Source organism: Xiphophorus hellerii, chromosome 20, assembly GCF_003331165.1.
Source record: "Xiphophorus hellerii strain 12219 chromosome 20, Xiphophorus_hellerii-4.1, whole genome shotgun sequence".
In the NCBI taxonomy this organism is placed as follows: domain Eukaryota; kingdom Metazoa; phylum Chordata; class Actinopteri; order Cyprinodontiformes; family Poeciliidae; genus Xiphophorus; species Xiphophorus hellerii.
This window is the reverse complement of record NC_045691.1, coordinates 458,462-475,065: the sequence shown is the minus strand read 5'-3', so window position 1 is coordinate 475,065 and position 16,604 is coordinate 458,462. Positions and strand designations below refer to the sequence as shown.

Sequence of the window (16,604 nt, the reverse complement as noted above, 5' to 3'; positions counted from 1 at the left end):
TCATGCTAGCATCCATCACGACGCCCATCATTCTGGCTGGTCAAAATGATTCTTCCATTTGATTTAAATTTCTCAGGGGAAAAGCCCCAGTATAGCGTCAGTCCAAACAACCCCTCTGACATCAGTGATCCGACTGTTCGCCAAGCTGAACCAATAGCTTTTCTTGCCTCACTTTATTAAAACCTAATTTTATGAAATTGTGTGTTGAAAATGTATGTTTTTTATTACAAAAGTTTTTTAATTGTACAGTTTGTGGCCAAGCAAAACACCCTTCTGGCCAATTTCTGTATAACAGCACTATTCCTGGACATCTGAGGGCAATGTGGTACATTATGTTAATGAAAGTAAATAAACATGTCATGGAAAAGTGGTGGCATTGTAAATATCATGAAATATTCAAGACTGTCAATGTTTAAAGTGCCATAAATCTGCTTTGGAACCGTCATCCTTCTAACCAGCCACTAGTTTCACTCACAAATGAAAACTCACCTTTTTCAGGCAGCAATGATTGAAAGGTCACACCAAACCACCAGACCCTCTTTAAACAAAAATCAAAACTGTCCAGGGAACCACTTGTAGGCGAACTCAGCCATCTTCACAGAAATCCCGATAACAGTTGGACCCAGCACTATAATTACCAATTAGTTAAAGAACATGGCTGCCATGGTAGCATTGTAGTTTCTAAATACCACAAAATTCTAATTCAGACTCAAATCTTCATCAAGACTATTTGTGGATCATCTGTCCTCTGTGGGAAGTTTTGAAAGCCAGGTGTCCAATTTTAGCATGCTATATACGTATGTGCACCATGTGGTTCTGGTCCATCCAAACATTCACTCCCACTTGGGTGAATCTGATGTGGAATTTTCTTTGCATTAACGAAACATCATTATGTCGGTTCAGAGACCAAACAGCTTTTAAATGGAATGAAAAGAGCTGATTTGATTGGTTAAGGCAAATGCCGGCTGCAGACTCAACCTGCAAGGATGCATCGCTAATCAAGCCCGGTTTCCGAGCTCCAGCACAAGGGCCAACTGTGTCACAGGTGCCTGCTTCTGGATGTGCGTAAGTGGCCGCATCCTGTGCAACCTGCACAGCTGGCAGCACTGCACGACCATGCTCTGCTAATTTATCTTCTCTTCCCCACCAGCAAACAGGAAATGCATGAGGTTTCCTCCAATCTGTCTGAACTGTGTAATTGGTGAAATATAATTACTTTGAGTGTTTGTCTCTTCAACAGCTCCCCTAACATGATAAATTGTCCATTTCTGGTGTACGGCATAATTAAATTCGGATTTTTTTCAACAATTTTCAACCAAAATTGCCTCAGATTCTCATACAAAAAAGATAAAACGGAGGCTTTATGAACACTCAGGGATATTCTGCCACCCATGATAATCCTGTGTAATTCCCAGCAATTTCCTACTTTCAGAATGCAGCACAATGAAAAGCAATGTGGGGCAGTAAAATTACCACAAATCAATCCCTGTGACATCCCGCATTAAGCATCACAGGTTTCTGTTTTTTCCCCCTACTTTTGCTGGATGCTATCAAATTTAGTGCAGACCTACAGCTGGAAAACAGGATCTGTGCGACCGCATGTCGCAAAGAAATTACATCCCTACGGCACCTACCGGAACTGTTGCCCATGCTGGAAGTTGACATATTGTTAGCCATCTGTGTAGGTGAAGGAAAACCGAAGGTCATCTTGGTGAAGTTGTAGTTAGGCTGCTTCCCACAGAGCAGCATGTTGACGCTTCCAAACATGTCCTCCCGGAAATCCAGGGACTCTGTTGCCTTAAAGTTCATGGAGTTCCGCAGCCTGACCGCCTGGTTGAGGAAAAAAGAGAAGGAGAAAAACTATTTCTACATAACATTCCTATCATCTAGAGGATATTTAGATTCTTATTTAGAGTGAGGATAATTAACACTAACATTCTCGATCAATGGCAGTGCATCTGCACTGGTTTTTCTCATTAGTGCCTCTGTGTCCACTGGATTCAGGTCCGCAGCTGAAGGAATCTTGAGGAATAATTGAAACAGAGAAATTAGCCACAATGCAAATATTGACAGTAAAATTATCAGCAACATTACAGAAGTCATGTCACTTGGCCAAACTGTACAGTGCCAGGAAAAAGTACATTTTACTTGCAGATGTTCACACTTTGTCAATGTAACCACAAAAAGCTTTTATTGTATTTTTGGGGGGATTTTATATGGACCAACACAAAGAGGGATTTTATTGTGGAGAAAAAAAGTACCCTACATTTGCATTCAGTCCACACCAACCTTTTATTTTCAAAAGTTATCTAATTAGCATACAGTGTGGACCTGTGTGTAATTTAATCTCTGTAAATGTGCTTGTTCTGTGAAGACCTGAGAGGTTTATTAGAGAACCTTAGAGAACAAACATCATGAAGACTAAAGAACAGTGCTGTGGAAAAGCTTAAAGTAGGGTTAGGTTAGAAGTAATGGATATTTGACTGCAAGCCTACCAACACATAGATGTTCACCCCAACTCACAGGACATGTAAGGCAAGTATTTTTCAGAAAAGCAGCTAAGAGTCTTGTAGTAGTTATAGAGGAGTCACAGAGTTCCATAGTACATGAAGGAAAATTTGCAACAAGAAGGCTATTAGCTGGATGGAGCTGAATACAGCGCAATTCTGGAATTAATGCTGTGTGAGGCTGCTAACTTGAAACTGTACAGTGGTAGAGTTTCGCCTTCCAGCAGGACAATAAACCAGAGCTAAAATGGAATGGTTTGGCTAGTCGTTGGAACGTCACAGTCATGTCCAGAGATTTCACCAGTAGACATGCAAGCAAGCAGAAACAAACCCCAAATGACTTGCTGATGTATTTATTGTGAAATGAGGTCGAACAGAAGATTAAAAGGGGTGCTGAACAGAAATGCACAAGACAAATTTGTATTTAAAAAAAAGAAAATGGAAAAAAAACTATCCTCTCTTTATAAATTGTACTACCTTCTGTAGTACAATTACATTGAAGTGGTGGTAATGTGAATAAGAAAAAGGGGGAAAAAACCCCACCTTTCATCCGTTCCCTCATCCTTTCCCATCCCCTTGTTCTTTTCTTTTACCATGGGAGTTCAAAACATTACAGTTCTTTGTCATGTTAAGGGGACGGAGAAGGGCCAGCTCGATCTGAACTTTTGAATTAAAATTTCCAGGGTCACACTCATTTTCTGCCAAACAGACTCACTAATATGCTTCCCTGATTAAAAAATATTTTCACTGGCACAAAAACCTTGAAAAATCTAGTTGTGCAACAGTATGTCTAGTATTTTAATTGTGTTTAGAAAACATAAAATTAAGCTGCTGTATATTTTTCCCAATTATTATAATGTGCAGTTTGATGTTTATTAATGTGCCATGCTTAACATTGTCAGTTTTCTTTACTAGTATATAACAACAAAAACTAGCATCATATTTCTTCTTTTTTAGAAACACGGCATTGTTACAACCACCAAGATAACAGGTAGTTTAGTGTATTCCCCTAAATTATGTAAAAGTACCATTATTATATTTCATTCACAACCTTAAAAGGTAGCATAATATACTGACCAGATTTTTAACAACATTTGGAAACATTTCAAATTGGATTGTATAAAAGTTATATAAAAGTAGCTTCTTTTATTTCAGAGTAATTATTTTATTCAGTCACTTTTCTTTGTTACTCTAAATTAAATGTCAAAGTGCACGGAGGGTAATAAGATTGCATCTAAATGTCTTGGTGGGTTACTACCTACAGATGCACCGATTTGAAAATGTGGGCAGATATTGTCATCAGATATTAATATCGCTGTTATGGCTGATAACAGATATTATAAATATATATTTGATGTGTTTCCCTATCCTTTGGACACGCTAAAAACGGCTGTCTCTCTGCTTCAGTTAAACACCCCCTAATCCTGAACTGCATCACGATCACTGTCTCCAAACAAATACCACAAGACCAACCTCCATCCCTACTCCTCCAGAAACACAAACAGAAATAAGATGGAAAAAAATATTGGCTATTAATATCAGCATAGATTCAAAATGACTAACAATATGTCAATTATTGTTGAAAATGGGAAAGAGCACATGCTCAGGTGGAGAAAAAGAGGTATGGTCCATTTGGGCAAGAATGGCAAATGAAAGTATTTGTTGCTACCACCACCAGTGAGGAGGATAAGAAGACAAATCTTCAGTGCTCAATGTTAAAGATCTGTAGCAAAGTTTTCATCACAAAATCAATCCTCAACAATAACATGCTTTTAAGGTTATGTGGCATCTTTACTACAATATGACAGTCAACATGAAGGCTAATTCATGTTCACTCATAAATTGATGTAATTATAACCTTTGTCTCAGCGGTGTTCAAACACGATTGTATTAGATTGGCATTAGAACTACTTAGCGTTCCTGTGACATTCTGAAAGCCTACAATATGAATGCGATCAGGGGAAATAAATGGCACGCCCTTTTAACCACCATCAGATTCATGCATCAAGTGTCAGCGGTAGCCTTTATTAAGAGTGTTTGCTTCGTCTTTGGTGGTTTAACTCCCAAAGCATACGGATGCATAAAGAACAATGGTCAAGAAAGTTGAGCATAGACGTCATGTCTGGGTAATATACAAAGGAGATTTATGAGAAACCATTTTTAGGAGAAAAAAATAAATAAACCACTTTGTACACACTGTTCAAATAAAAGCTTGACTTTTTTTAAATAGAGGGGGTATTTACTTTCATTGTTAATGAGAGAAGAAAATTAAAATGGAATTCACTGGAGTCTCCTAATTTTGAAGAAGACAGCGCTAAATCACCTGGTAATGATCAGTGGACGAGGAGTCCAATTAAGAGGTACATTAAGTCAGTACCATCACAAATCAGAATTGCTTTCTGGTTGTAAACTTCACTGTTCACAAGCTTTTGTTTTAGTGCAAGAATTAGGATGATATACGGTGCCTCAGAAAAATATCCCCTGAGATTTTACCAGATTTCGTCACAATACAACTGCAAACTTCACTGTGTTTGATCAACGTTTTGTATGATAGGCCAACCCAGAGTACCGCATAATTGTTAAGTGGATGGTAAATGATAAGACGGTTTTCGAATTTTGTATTAATATAAATCTGTCAAGTGTCTGTCCCCAACTCTGGTCCTCAGGGCCCGCTGTACTGCATGTTTTAGATGCTTTCCCTCTCCAGCAATCCTGATTCAAATGATTGCATTACCTCGTTAGCATGCGGTCAGTTGCTGCAGAAGCCTGTTAATTACCCATTCATTTAAGCCAGGTGTGCAGCAGCTGGGACACACCTAAAGCATGCCGGACAGTGGGCCCTAAGGACCAAGATTATGAAACTCTGATTTAGGCTATGGCTCTACCACGTTTGTACTTACAGACACTAACATTTTTTCCCATTGCAGTACTGAAAGATGGGCGTCTGCCTCACAATCTGTCCACTTTGTGTTCATGTATCACAAAAAATCTCAATAAAATGCACTAATGTTTGTTTTTGCAACTTAATGTGAAATGTGAAAAAATTCAAGGGATTTGAACACTATTGCAACTCATCACAATCTCATGTAATATCTTAAATATTGTGTATACAACAGGATGTTCTGATAGTTCAGAACAACGTATTTATACTTCCTCCACACACAAAGGTGTAAAATCTACATCAAGATCAGTTTATAGACTCTGACTCCTTCCTTTGTCTATTTCTTTGTGCTGTTGTTATCACAATCACTCAGCAATGTCAAGCTTTAAGTGTGAAGGCACTGATGTTCTTTTCCATCTATCTGCTTGAGGCGCTGAAGAGCTTTTCCACCATATCTTGTCTGGGCCTCTCTTTTTTCTATGTCTGAAAACGCCTGTGGGCTTAAATTGTTCAAAAAGCTCTCTCCTACGAACTTCCTGCCTTATCACTTATTTATTGGATTTTCTGTCCCATATATTTTCTCTCAAAGATAAAGTCAAAGAAAAGTGCAGGCTTTCATTATCCCCAAAGGAACAGGAGGCAGATTTTAAAAATAAATTAGGAAAACATTTGCTTAAATGAGTAATTATTATGTAACTGCATATTGAATAGGTTCACAGGTGAAAAAAACATATATACATCAACACCTATAACACTACTACTACAGTGTTATGGTACAGATGGGTTTTTGCTTGCAATGCTTAGCTTAGAGTATTCAGTGACAATTCTTAATATTTTTCTATTCAGAGATTTTTTTACATTAATCAGACAGAATATGATTCAGAGAAGTTTCATTATCAACGCTGCACTCGACAAAATGCCCTTAAAATCACAACAAAGTTCAATGTATTTTACGAGAGTTTTATGTAAATGAGCAACACAATGTGGCACATAACTGAAATGGAATAAAAATGACTCAATTTAATATTTTCTTTTACAAAAGACTCCCTATTCCAACAGTTTTTAAAGGGACCTTTTGCTGCAGTTACAGCTGCAAATCTTTTCCAATCCGTAGTGATGGAAAATTCAATGACTAATACATTGATAAATATGAAAATTGGTTCAAAATGAATTACTGATGTCCAAAATGTGTGTCATCTAACATAGTTAGTCTGTTTATGGTACATTACACCTGGCGTTGAACAGAATGTGATGAGAATGTCCTCATGTGTTGAGCAGTGAGTTTGACCTTTTTCCATCCAGGAAGCGGTTCATGATGCCTTGGGGCAGAACGAACAAGTAAAAAAACTCTTTTGTGCCGTTTTCTATCAAACTCCTAACCAGAGGAGGAATAAATGAACTCACCAGTGCAGATCACATTTTAGCTTTCTGTTATGCAATATGTGGAAATGTTTTATGATGTTGTGTTATGATTGATGTTCTTATGGGAGGCATCTGACACATTATGTAAAAAAAAATTCCTTTTATATGGACAATAAAGTTTTGTATCTTATCTATTTCAAAAGAAATTGTAAAATACAAAAACTCTGAATGTGTTTGCTCAGCAGTGGTATGAACCTTGTCCACTGTTTTTTCACGGCCAGAACAAAACCTTGGGACTCTCCTTTAGTCCAAGGTTAAAATCGTCAGTAAGATCTTCCTCTCCAACATACACTTTGGTCCTGCTGCTTAAAAATTAGGATTATCAGCCCAGAATGTCACCCTACCAGTGATGTCCCAGTTCTCCACGTGACACTGAAAAGACGCGTCAACCATGACAGCCCTACAGTGTACAGAGGCTCTCAAGCGTCTCAAGCCAAATCTTACTCCTCTGTGCCAACTGGCTAACTGGGGAGCTTTTTAACCACCTTGGCACCTCTGCAATAGTGATAAAATCGCATTTTGATAAGTCTTCTCCTTCTCCACAGAACACACGATGACCTGATTGAGGAGATACTTCAATTCCCTTCGACAATATTCTTAGTTCAGGACCACAGTTCCCCCTTCAACCACTCAACAATCTTTTCCCTTCCTGAGTCACTTAACCGGTTTTCCAAAAGCTTCCTGTAGGCCAACCAACTGTCTTGGTAGTGAATATGACTCAGTCTGATTCCAGTCCCCAACCTCCCTCAGTACTCATTTTTATTAGGGAGTAAAGGATAACAGAGGGTCAAAGTCAGATGCATTTTAATTTGTAAGGTATTTTAAGAGTCATGTGCCATTTTCTGTCCACTTTAAAGTTATGTACTATATTGTGGTCTCTGATAAAAACATAAATTACAAACTTTTAGCTTGTAACCTTGCAGCATCTAATTATGTTAGAGTATGAATAATTTTGCAAAACACTGTAATGAGCTTTGCAAACAGAGACCAGAAGCAACAAACTAAATTAGCAAATTAGGAAAAGACCTTTTAGTCAGTTCTTTTGTCTCTGACCGCAATATGTGAAAGTACAGCGAATGTAACAACACAGATGTCTTTAATTTGAGGTTTTGTCTGTTGATTGGGCCTAAATATGATTAGTTTATCCAATTCAAGCACCAACAAGTGCTTTTAAAGCAGGCGCTATAAAAAAAAGATGTTTAATGGGCCACACGCAGTCAGTCACAATTCTGTGATGCTTTCTGACAGCAAAATTGGGAAGAGGTGAAGAAAAGCCAATCTTTACTGTTTATCTGACCAAAACACGAGGAGAGAATCAACCAAATGCAAATAAAGACGTCAGCGCTCTGGTAAAAAATGATGACAGTCTTTAACCAATGTATCAAATGATAGTCAAAATCTACATACATTTAACTTTTTTAGAGCACTTTTCTGTCATACAAAAAATTTGCTCCAATTTTTTTAAGCGAGGAGCCATGAACATAAACTAATTCAGTTTTAGTCTTTCCTGGTGCAAAATAAGCCAGAAAACATAAAACAATGATCTTTATGATCATTGTTCATAAAAGAAACAATGATCGAACATAACTTCTATAGGTCAACTCCACATGTAAAATATGGATAGCTATGATTTAAGTTTACAACTTAAAGAATTTTAAACTTAAAACTAACTAGAGGTTGGCTGTTTGTCAATATGCAGGTATAACCAGTGATCGGAATGATGGAGTATAACCCCTTGAAAACGGTCAATGTAGATATGCATTTTATTTTTAAATATGATTGTGTAAAAACATTTTAAATAATTAGACAACCTAGTGTTGCACTACAGCAACAGTATTTCGGTAAATCCTTTCTCATCAATGATGATTCCTCCAAACTTTCATCTTATATGATTTATGGAGTTTGGGCTGACTGGATGCTACAGGTTTTAAATGCTGTTCTTATATATTGCTAAATTATAATTCTTAGAGCGAATCCACAATCTGTGGCATCTCCAGTAAATATTGTGTTAACTTTTAATTCCAATTCCATTAAAAAATCCAAAATAGTTTTTTTTGAGTCTTATAAAAAGGAGGCTTAAAATATATTAGAGCTATTAAAATTGCCACTCCTTAAAATCATCTTGGAAAGCTGTGAAAAGTTCAGTTCTCGTTAAATTCTTATTTTTAATACAGCCTTGATTAATCCAAACAGACAGTGTTGCAGAGGTCGAAGTAGGATTTTTTTTTTCATTAAGATGACCAGTTTTATTACATCCAATCAGTGTGAAGCCCTTGACGAATATTATTATCATTCAAGATTCCTTTTAATTTTACCAAGGTATTCAAAACTTGCTAAGCAAAGTTTGTTAGGCAAGTTTTGAAATATGTTGGTTCAGTGGAGGTTGGTGAGGAAGAGACTTACCTCTGAAAGCACTTTCCTCACGTCCACGTTTTGTAGAAGGACTTGCTGGGTTTTAATCAGCTGCTGTTCACCGAGGGAGCAGCTGACATTTTGAAAAGCCTCCCTCTGAGCTTGGCTGCTAAATTGGACATAGTCATCCAGATCTGTCCCCTTACACAAGATGCTCCTCACATTGTCAGGCCTTGGGATGCCCGTCGTCTGAGAAAAAAACAAAAAAAACAACAACACTGGCAAACCGTTGACACACGAGGGAATGGTGCATCTATTCATAACCTTTTGGGTAACAGGAGGCGTTTATTCTCCCATTTAGTGGTAACTCTGTAGCAAAAATACGTACTGAAATGTATCAAAGCAAGTCTTTGTAGCTTTCTGGGTAATTTTAAAAAGAAATACATTTTCCTATTATTATGAATGGATAAAAACAATATGCAGGAAAAATATTTTTTTTATTACAACCCTGACAAGAAGTTTCTATGCTCTTAACTTGCACATGGACTGGCTGCTCAAAATTCCCTCTCACCCATTTTATACAATATTGCTAGTTTTCACATGTCCAGACTCTCTGGCCATCAAATAGCCTGCAATGTTTTAGTCATTGTTCTATGAATTTAACATTTCTTCTCAATAAAAGTTTTTTTTTTTTTAATTCTTATTATTATTTCCAGTTTATCTGATAACATTTAAAGCACATTTAAAAATTAGGCAAGAGACATTTGGATAAACTTGTTTCCCTTTAGCAAATTGAAGCTGCACTTTGTTAAATTAGCTTCGGAGAGCACTTTGAGTGTCAAAACAGAGGCTTGTCTTGTAGGACAGACTGTGAAATGTTATTTTTTGGCACATTTTGCTGTTTGAAAAAGTATAATCATTTTTAATTTGCTTTGGTCACACTCACCATGAAAGCAATGGGTACCCCAGGGAATATAATTTTACTGTTTTCTTGGCAGAGGACTACTTACTGAAAGAAGCTGAATCTTCGCATCCATGAGGCTTTGAACTACATCTGGTGGAACTGACAAACCCTCTGTCAGATGGGTGCTGAAGGTTTCATTGTCTTGTAGAATACTTCTTAGGATCACTAATTAAAAAGAAATATAGAGAAACAGTGTTTTATGGATACACTTTGTATAGCCATAGTTATACATGCAGTACAGGAATGCAACTGAACTCGAGAAAAAAAAGCATATATGATGTTTTGTCTTAAACAAAAACTATTTTTCAACTCTTGGTCACAAGCATACTTACAACTCTCTGCTTATCCTTCTGAGCTTTGATTGCGTCCTCTTAACGAAAACACAAATGAACTAATCTGTAGGCTCATGACATGTGTCACAATGAATACCCAATATCCCAACTCTACATACCGATGATGTTATCTTAAATGCAATGGTAAATAAAGACTACAAAATTTGATATTATTTTGAAACATGCAGTGTGCAGCTTTTAAAGCTGAAGGTGAAACACCAAAAGCAAAATCACTTTTTTATATTTTAAAATGGTGAATTATTTGCCTTTCAATGAAGGGGCTGGTTCCTGAAAGAGGGAACACATGAAGAAAAACAGCTTCTAAATTGAGTATATTCATTGCATCGTCTTCTGGTCACCAAGTGTTTTTAAAAACCCCTTGGACACTATTCACATGCAGGTTGTTTCTGAAAAGTGCTAAACTACTTTCTGTTCTATGTTTACATAAGCTCTACTGAGGATTTAAATGCAAACATGTTTTGGCAAAGATGAGTTTAAGCTTTCGGCAATGCATATTCCAAGTTATTATGATGTCACACAAATGATGTTTATGTGGAAAATCACTTTATGCACGCTTTGAAGCATAGCAAAGATCTGTGATGCTGTGGGCCTGTTTTCGTCTACAGGAAGCTTCAACAGTATATTGACAAATTAAATTGATATCTGTTGGCCAGTAAGAAACTCAAAAGGAGGTCGTCACGGGATCTTTCAACAGGATACTGGTCCAGAATAAATGGCCAAAGAAACACAAATTCTATTCTATTTTCTTTTCTTAAGAAAAAAAAAAAAGCTTTCTTCATTACAGTTAAATCCCTTGCAAGAGGGATGAACACCTCAGCTGAATGAGAATGAACGAGAAGACAATTTTATGCTACGCATTTACCAAAGTGTTCTCTGTTGATTAGGTGCCAAAAAGTCGAGGCAGTTTCCAAAAATCGCCTTATTGTTACACTTCATCGCTGAAAGAAACAATGATGCCGCACAGCAGGGGTTCCCATTCCTGCATGCCTACACCCCGTGCTATTTTCTTTTTTGTACGTATTTTCTGCTTCCTGGGGGTCCAACTTGTGCTGCAGCTGATGATGAAGGAACCACATAAAGTAATTCAATTACAGCTTTTGTAATTGTAATATGGGTACCACAGTCAATTATCTGGATTGGGTGGGAAAGGTCCAGTTCTGACAGATGTATTGTGGGAATGACTAGAATTAATTACATAACTGGAAACGCAGCTTTCACCTTCTGAATTCTACTGATGACAATTATTATGCTCTTCATGACTGCAGGAGGTTTAGATGGCCAGGAAACGGAACATGCTTTGCACAAATGACCACCTGGGTCTTCTTAATCAGTCCATGGTCAAAACAAAACAAAAAAGAGCAGACGACACAATCACCTTTGCCATTTTAGCCTTTTTGATAGCACTTCATTCCCTTTCCTTCTTAATGATCTTTTGTGCTCTCGCCTCAGACAGCAAGTGCCATTAATTATGTCCAGGCTTAGATCTTTGATGGATTTAATCTTGTATATTACAAACCGCCGACCCCAAAATGCAAATGGCCAACAGGCCGCTTGTTGAGCAGCACAGCCCTCCCTTCCTCCCTACCTCTATTGGCTTTTTGCAAATTAGGTGCAGTATGAAAATCTGAATATCATTAGACTAAATGAGCCTAATGCAAAACAGCAGCTTATCAAGACAAACGATCTGTCAGTCTGCATAGCAAATTGCATCATAAATAATCACACACCATTGTTTTTAAGGGATAAAGAGGACTAACAAATCCTCCAACTTGTCATCCAGGTGAAGGGGATACTTTCCTTGATTGAGTGTAGTTCAATAAAAGCCATGACAGGGCTATTTTGGCTTTCTTTAATATTTTTTGTTTTCCATGGTGCCACTGTTGTGTGATTATGAGTACACCAAATTTGACATCACCCACAGGACCTGCTCTCCTCCAAATATCAGAGATAGGCTAGCTATAAGATGAATAATATTTTTAAAATTAGAAAGTTACCATTTATTTATAGTAAATTAGTAGAATTAAACAACACCCCAAACCACTGAAACTGTGCATTCCTATCATGTTTAGCAGTTGTGGGGATTAGTCTAAAAATGGCCATTCATCAAATCAAAACATATACTGAGGTATCACACAAGTGTATTTACATGAATGAAAACAACAAACGTAACATTATAACGTAACATTATACTGCCATGTGGTGTTCTACTTTTTGTACATACATTTAGCCCTTCTATCTTTGAGGGAAGTAAATTGTGGTTTAAGTCAGGGACGGTTTTGAAAAGATTCTTCTTCAATCCCAATGCCCAATGCACTGAGGCGATACATTTAATAGCAACATGCAAATTCACATATGAACTATAAAATGAAGACTATTTTATTATATAGGGCCTCTTCTACGCTTAAAAACATTTTAAAGATCTACACTACACATGTAACTTCTATCTCACCCCGTCAGTCGTAACTGTGTTGATCCATGCTGGGTCAGATACCGATGTCTCAAAACTGAGGCAGGGGAAGCAGAATAAAGCATTAGCCTCGCTACATGCAGTTAGCCGAGGCTTGTTGTGATGTTCGGCTGATCAGGTCCGAGCTCTTTCACCTCTAGCTTCTCCTGTTTTAAGCGACTTAATTGGATGATTACTATTATTATTATTATTATTATTATTATTATTATTATTACTATTATTATTATTATTATTATTATTATTTTCTCTTGCTTCTTTTCGCATTTCTGGCCATCGTCTCAATTTCCGCGGTTCGACAGCCAATCAGACGAACGTTATGACTGACGGATGTGACGTCAGCCCCGACTTCGCACCCATGACTGGAGGGTGGTGATATGCAAATCAAGCTGCATTCAGCTCTGGGCGTAGGAGAGGTGCGCCTGTCTCTCTTGTATTGAAGAGGAGCTACTACGCGTGTACAACTTTTAACGAGAGGGGCAAATGTTTTTGCGCACTGGGGCGGAAATACGTAAACAATTGGAGAACATGGATGAACGAAACAATTTTACTCATCATAAACTATAAAATATTTATCTGACACAACTACAATTATACATACGTATATTTAAAAATATTTTATTTTATTATTGGTAATTATTTTATATTTTATTCGAGCTAATGTGGAGAGTTGTCAGTGGTGGGGCAACGCCCTTGCGCCCTCTGTTGGCCAGTCGCCAATGCTTACCAGTCAGATTCCCTTTTCCAGGTTCCGCTTTAGACAGTACTGAAGTCCACTGGTCAACATCATCTGCCAGCAACTGCGTCTTACTGAGAACAGACCTGTCTGCCAGCACAGACTGCAGCTCAATCAACATCCCTGCAATTCTAGCAAATTGAAAAGACATAGGAGATCTCAAATTGTTGAATTAAAAAGCCACACTAATACTGTAATGAATGTAATCCCAAAGCATACATGGAGTTGTTGAAGTTATTCACTTGGCCTGGTGTCTCTCCTGGCGTTGGGTGGTCCAAACATGGATTGTCGATGTTACATATTATTCCTTGAAGCCAGGGCAGTACACCAGCAGATGGCATGGCTTTGTTTGGGTAGTGGCCTGAACAGGAAAAAAAATAAAAAGAGATGAACACATGTCCTTTGACCATGTCTTACTGAAGGGTAACGATTAGCGATTAAATGAGATCTCCTGATTTTAAAATGTTTCATCAACTCTGGTCATACTATCCAGATGTTGACAGCATGTGACTTCACTTGGTGAATTGCATGTGTGAGCTTCGATTATATTTCTATCACCCATTCATATAAAGATGATTTTTTTTAACTTCTCATCCAATTTGTTTTGGACTAGTACTGTAGTTTGAGCTGTGAAAGTAAGTGTTTATATTTATGTATTTATGACATGTTTCCCTCAGCAAAAAGTAGCTTCAATTACAATCTCACTCATTAGAGAACAAATGTTCAAAGAAACAAAAATGCCTGACTATTTTATATGCAGGATAAACCTATTGTACTTACATTGACCTTTGTGAATTGGCTTAGTGGTAGACCTCACCCCCACCAGTATGAAGAAGAGAAACAGAGGCCAGAGCAGCTCCACAACCAGCCGCACCTGCAACACAGACATTTATTTCATTAAAATGCTTTGCATAAAAAAATGCTTCTTTAAAAGTCATGCCAGCTGAAGTAATTTCCATTGTGTTCTCATCAGTCAATACTGAATCTCCACAAAGCAAACGATAAAAAATCTCAGTGTGCATTGACTCTTTTAGAAAGGTCAAAAGAAAATTAAGCCACACTGTAAATGAAAACCTTAAAGTTTATTTTGGAAAATCTGGTCATTTACCTGTTGAAGTAAAGCTAAAGAAAAAACATGGCAACTTGTTAATGTAAGTACGTAGCAAACAAAGAAACAGATCTGTCATGGAAAATCTATTTTTGGTAAATTTGTGCACAGACATTTTTCTTCTTAAATTGATATATTCTTTCTGTTAGACAGAAATGCTCAAGACAGTCACGGTATTTCATTTATTTGTTTTCATCGTTTTTATGCACACTCAAGATACAGCAATAGCAAAAACAGAAAATAATATCACCTTTTGACCTTTTCACAACATTATATTGTGTAACAGATATTACTGCTATACATATTTACAACAAAATGTTGAAGTTTCAGCTCAGTACATGACTCTACATCAGCATTCCCCGGTTTACTCCAACTATTACTCCAAGCACAAGATTGAGAGAGCCATTTCTGCCAGTAACTCCCTAAACTGAAGCTATCACACACTCCTTATCATCTCCTTGCCACACTCAATCCTCTCCTGGAAAAAAGAAAAAAAAAAAAAGAGTGTCAACCACTTCTTTGCGTTAATACAACCACTTCTCGCCACCTTCCAGGCAGAGTCCCGAGTGGCGTGTCAGGCTTTTTATTTCAACACCAGGGAAAGGTGTAAGAAGACAAACCAACAAAGCACAAAGGTTGACCTCAAGGCTTGGCTTTGTCATATTTTTCCCTCAGGACCAAATGCACTTATTGTACTAATTGATTAGCCGTTTCAAGTGGAACAAGGAGACATGACAAATATCCAGTGACAAAGAAAATGCTACATATTTGGATTTAATGAATATATATATATGTATAAAATTCAGACTTTTTTATATAAACAGATTATATAAGCCACAATAGCATGCAAATTTGATCAACTTAAGACTGAAACAACATAATGAAGCAGTCCATGATGCACAGGCCCATCTTTATCTGGTATTTTGCATCCCTTACCACATCACAACACACCACTCCCACTGTCCTGTATAATCATTCTCTTAGACCTAACCTCAGCTGACCTATTCTGCCAACACACGCATCATCTCAGGTGAAACGACCTGGTTAGAGCACTCAGATGATTGCATCTGATGACATTAATGGAAATAATAACAACTGTTTTAGTCCTGATAGGTGAACCAAATATAGGCTGACCTGGAAAAAATCTGAATTCTGAGCATTAGCTAAATTATAGACAAGACAATAATTGTATAGGTTTGTTTATAGAGTTACGAAGACAACTTCTTAAAACTTTGCTTCAAGTTTCTGATTTCATCTAGTCTAAGTGTCACTGCAACTCTGCCAAGAGCAGGCATTATCCTAATGTATTCTGAACATAGGAAGAATGGACAGTGAATGCAGATCCCTGAGACTTTCTCAGTGTCAGGCTCCCCAGGCGTTTTGCCATTGGACACCAGAGTCTTTGTGAATAGATAATCTCTTCCTAAGAAATTATGCTGAATACTGGACCATAAAAATCAGTTTCATGCCTGTTATAAAATCCTAAAATGCTTGGTGAGGCATTCATATAATTGGTCATTAACCTCCACAAGCCCTCCACAAGCACCATTGTCCTTGCTAACTCCCACTGGTTTTCCCTAATAATAATATTTCATGTTGACGTTGGCTAAATATCCCCCAGTCTGAAGCATAAAGCCGCCACTGTCTGCTTATGTATCATTGGGGGAAAGCATCCCACACCCCACCTTTACCCTCCCAAAAATTTTTTAATACCCACATGTTTCTCTGCAAGGCTGATAGATTTACACAGGCTGCAAAAAACATAAAACTACAACTCTGGCTTCAGCATTTCTTTAAAGGTATGTTTTCATAACTTA

The 16,604-nt window shown here is 37.4% G+C and overlaps 1 protein-coding gene across 1 annotated transcript; it reads right to left on the bottom strand.

Annotated features, from left to right (window-relative positions):
• Positions 1-551: 551 nt before the first annotated feature.
• Positions 552-14,568, bottom strand: abca4a (ATP-binding cassette, sub-family A (ABC1), member 4a). Its single transcript, XM_032549347.1, has 8 exons — positions 14,460-14,568; positions 13,899-14,040; positions 13,671-13,810; positions 10,173-10,291; positions 9,214-9,411; positions 1,936-2,022; positions 1,635-1,830; positions 552-628 (listed from the first exon to the last, which is right to left on the bottom strand). Exons 1-8 carry the CDS (start codon positions 14,566-14,568, stop codon positions 552-554), a joined length of 1,068 nt encoding a protein of 355 aa, XP_032405238.1.
• Positions 14,569-16,604: the final 2,036 nt, after the last annotated feature.

Excerpts from the sequence above, each read along its gene's own strand:
- abca4a (XM_032549347.1), bottom strand. The coding sequence starts at position 14,568 with ATGTCTGTGTTGCAGGTGCGGCTGGTTGTGGAGCTGCTCTGGCCTCTG. Across the intron at positions 9,412-10,172 it reads CGAAGATTCAGCTTCTTTCA|ACGACGGGCATCCCAAGGCC; the intron begins GTAAGTAGTCCT and ends TTTTTTTCTCAG. Across the intron at positions 2,023-9,213 it reads TGAGGAAAGTGCTTTCAGAG|ATTCCTTCAGCTGCGGACCT; the intron begins GTAAGTCTCTTC and ends TTATTCCTCAAG.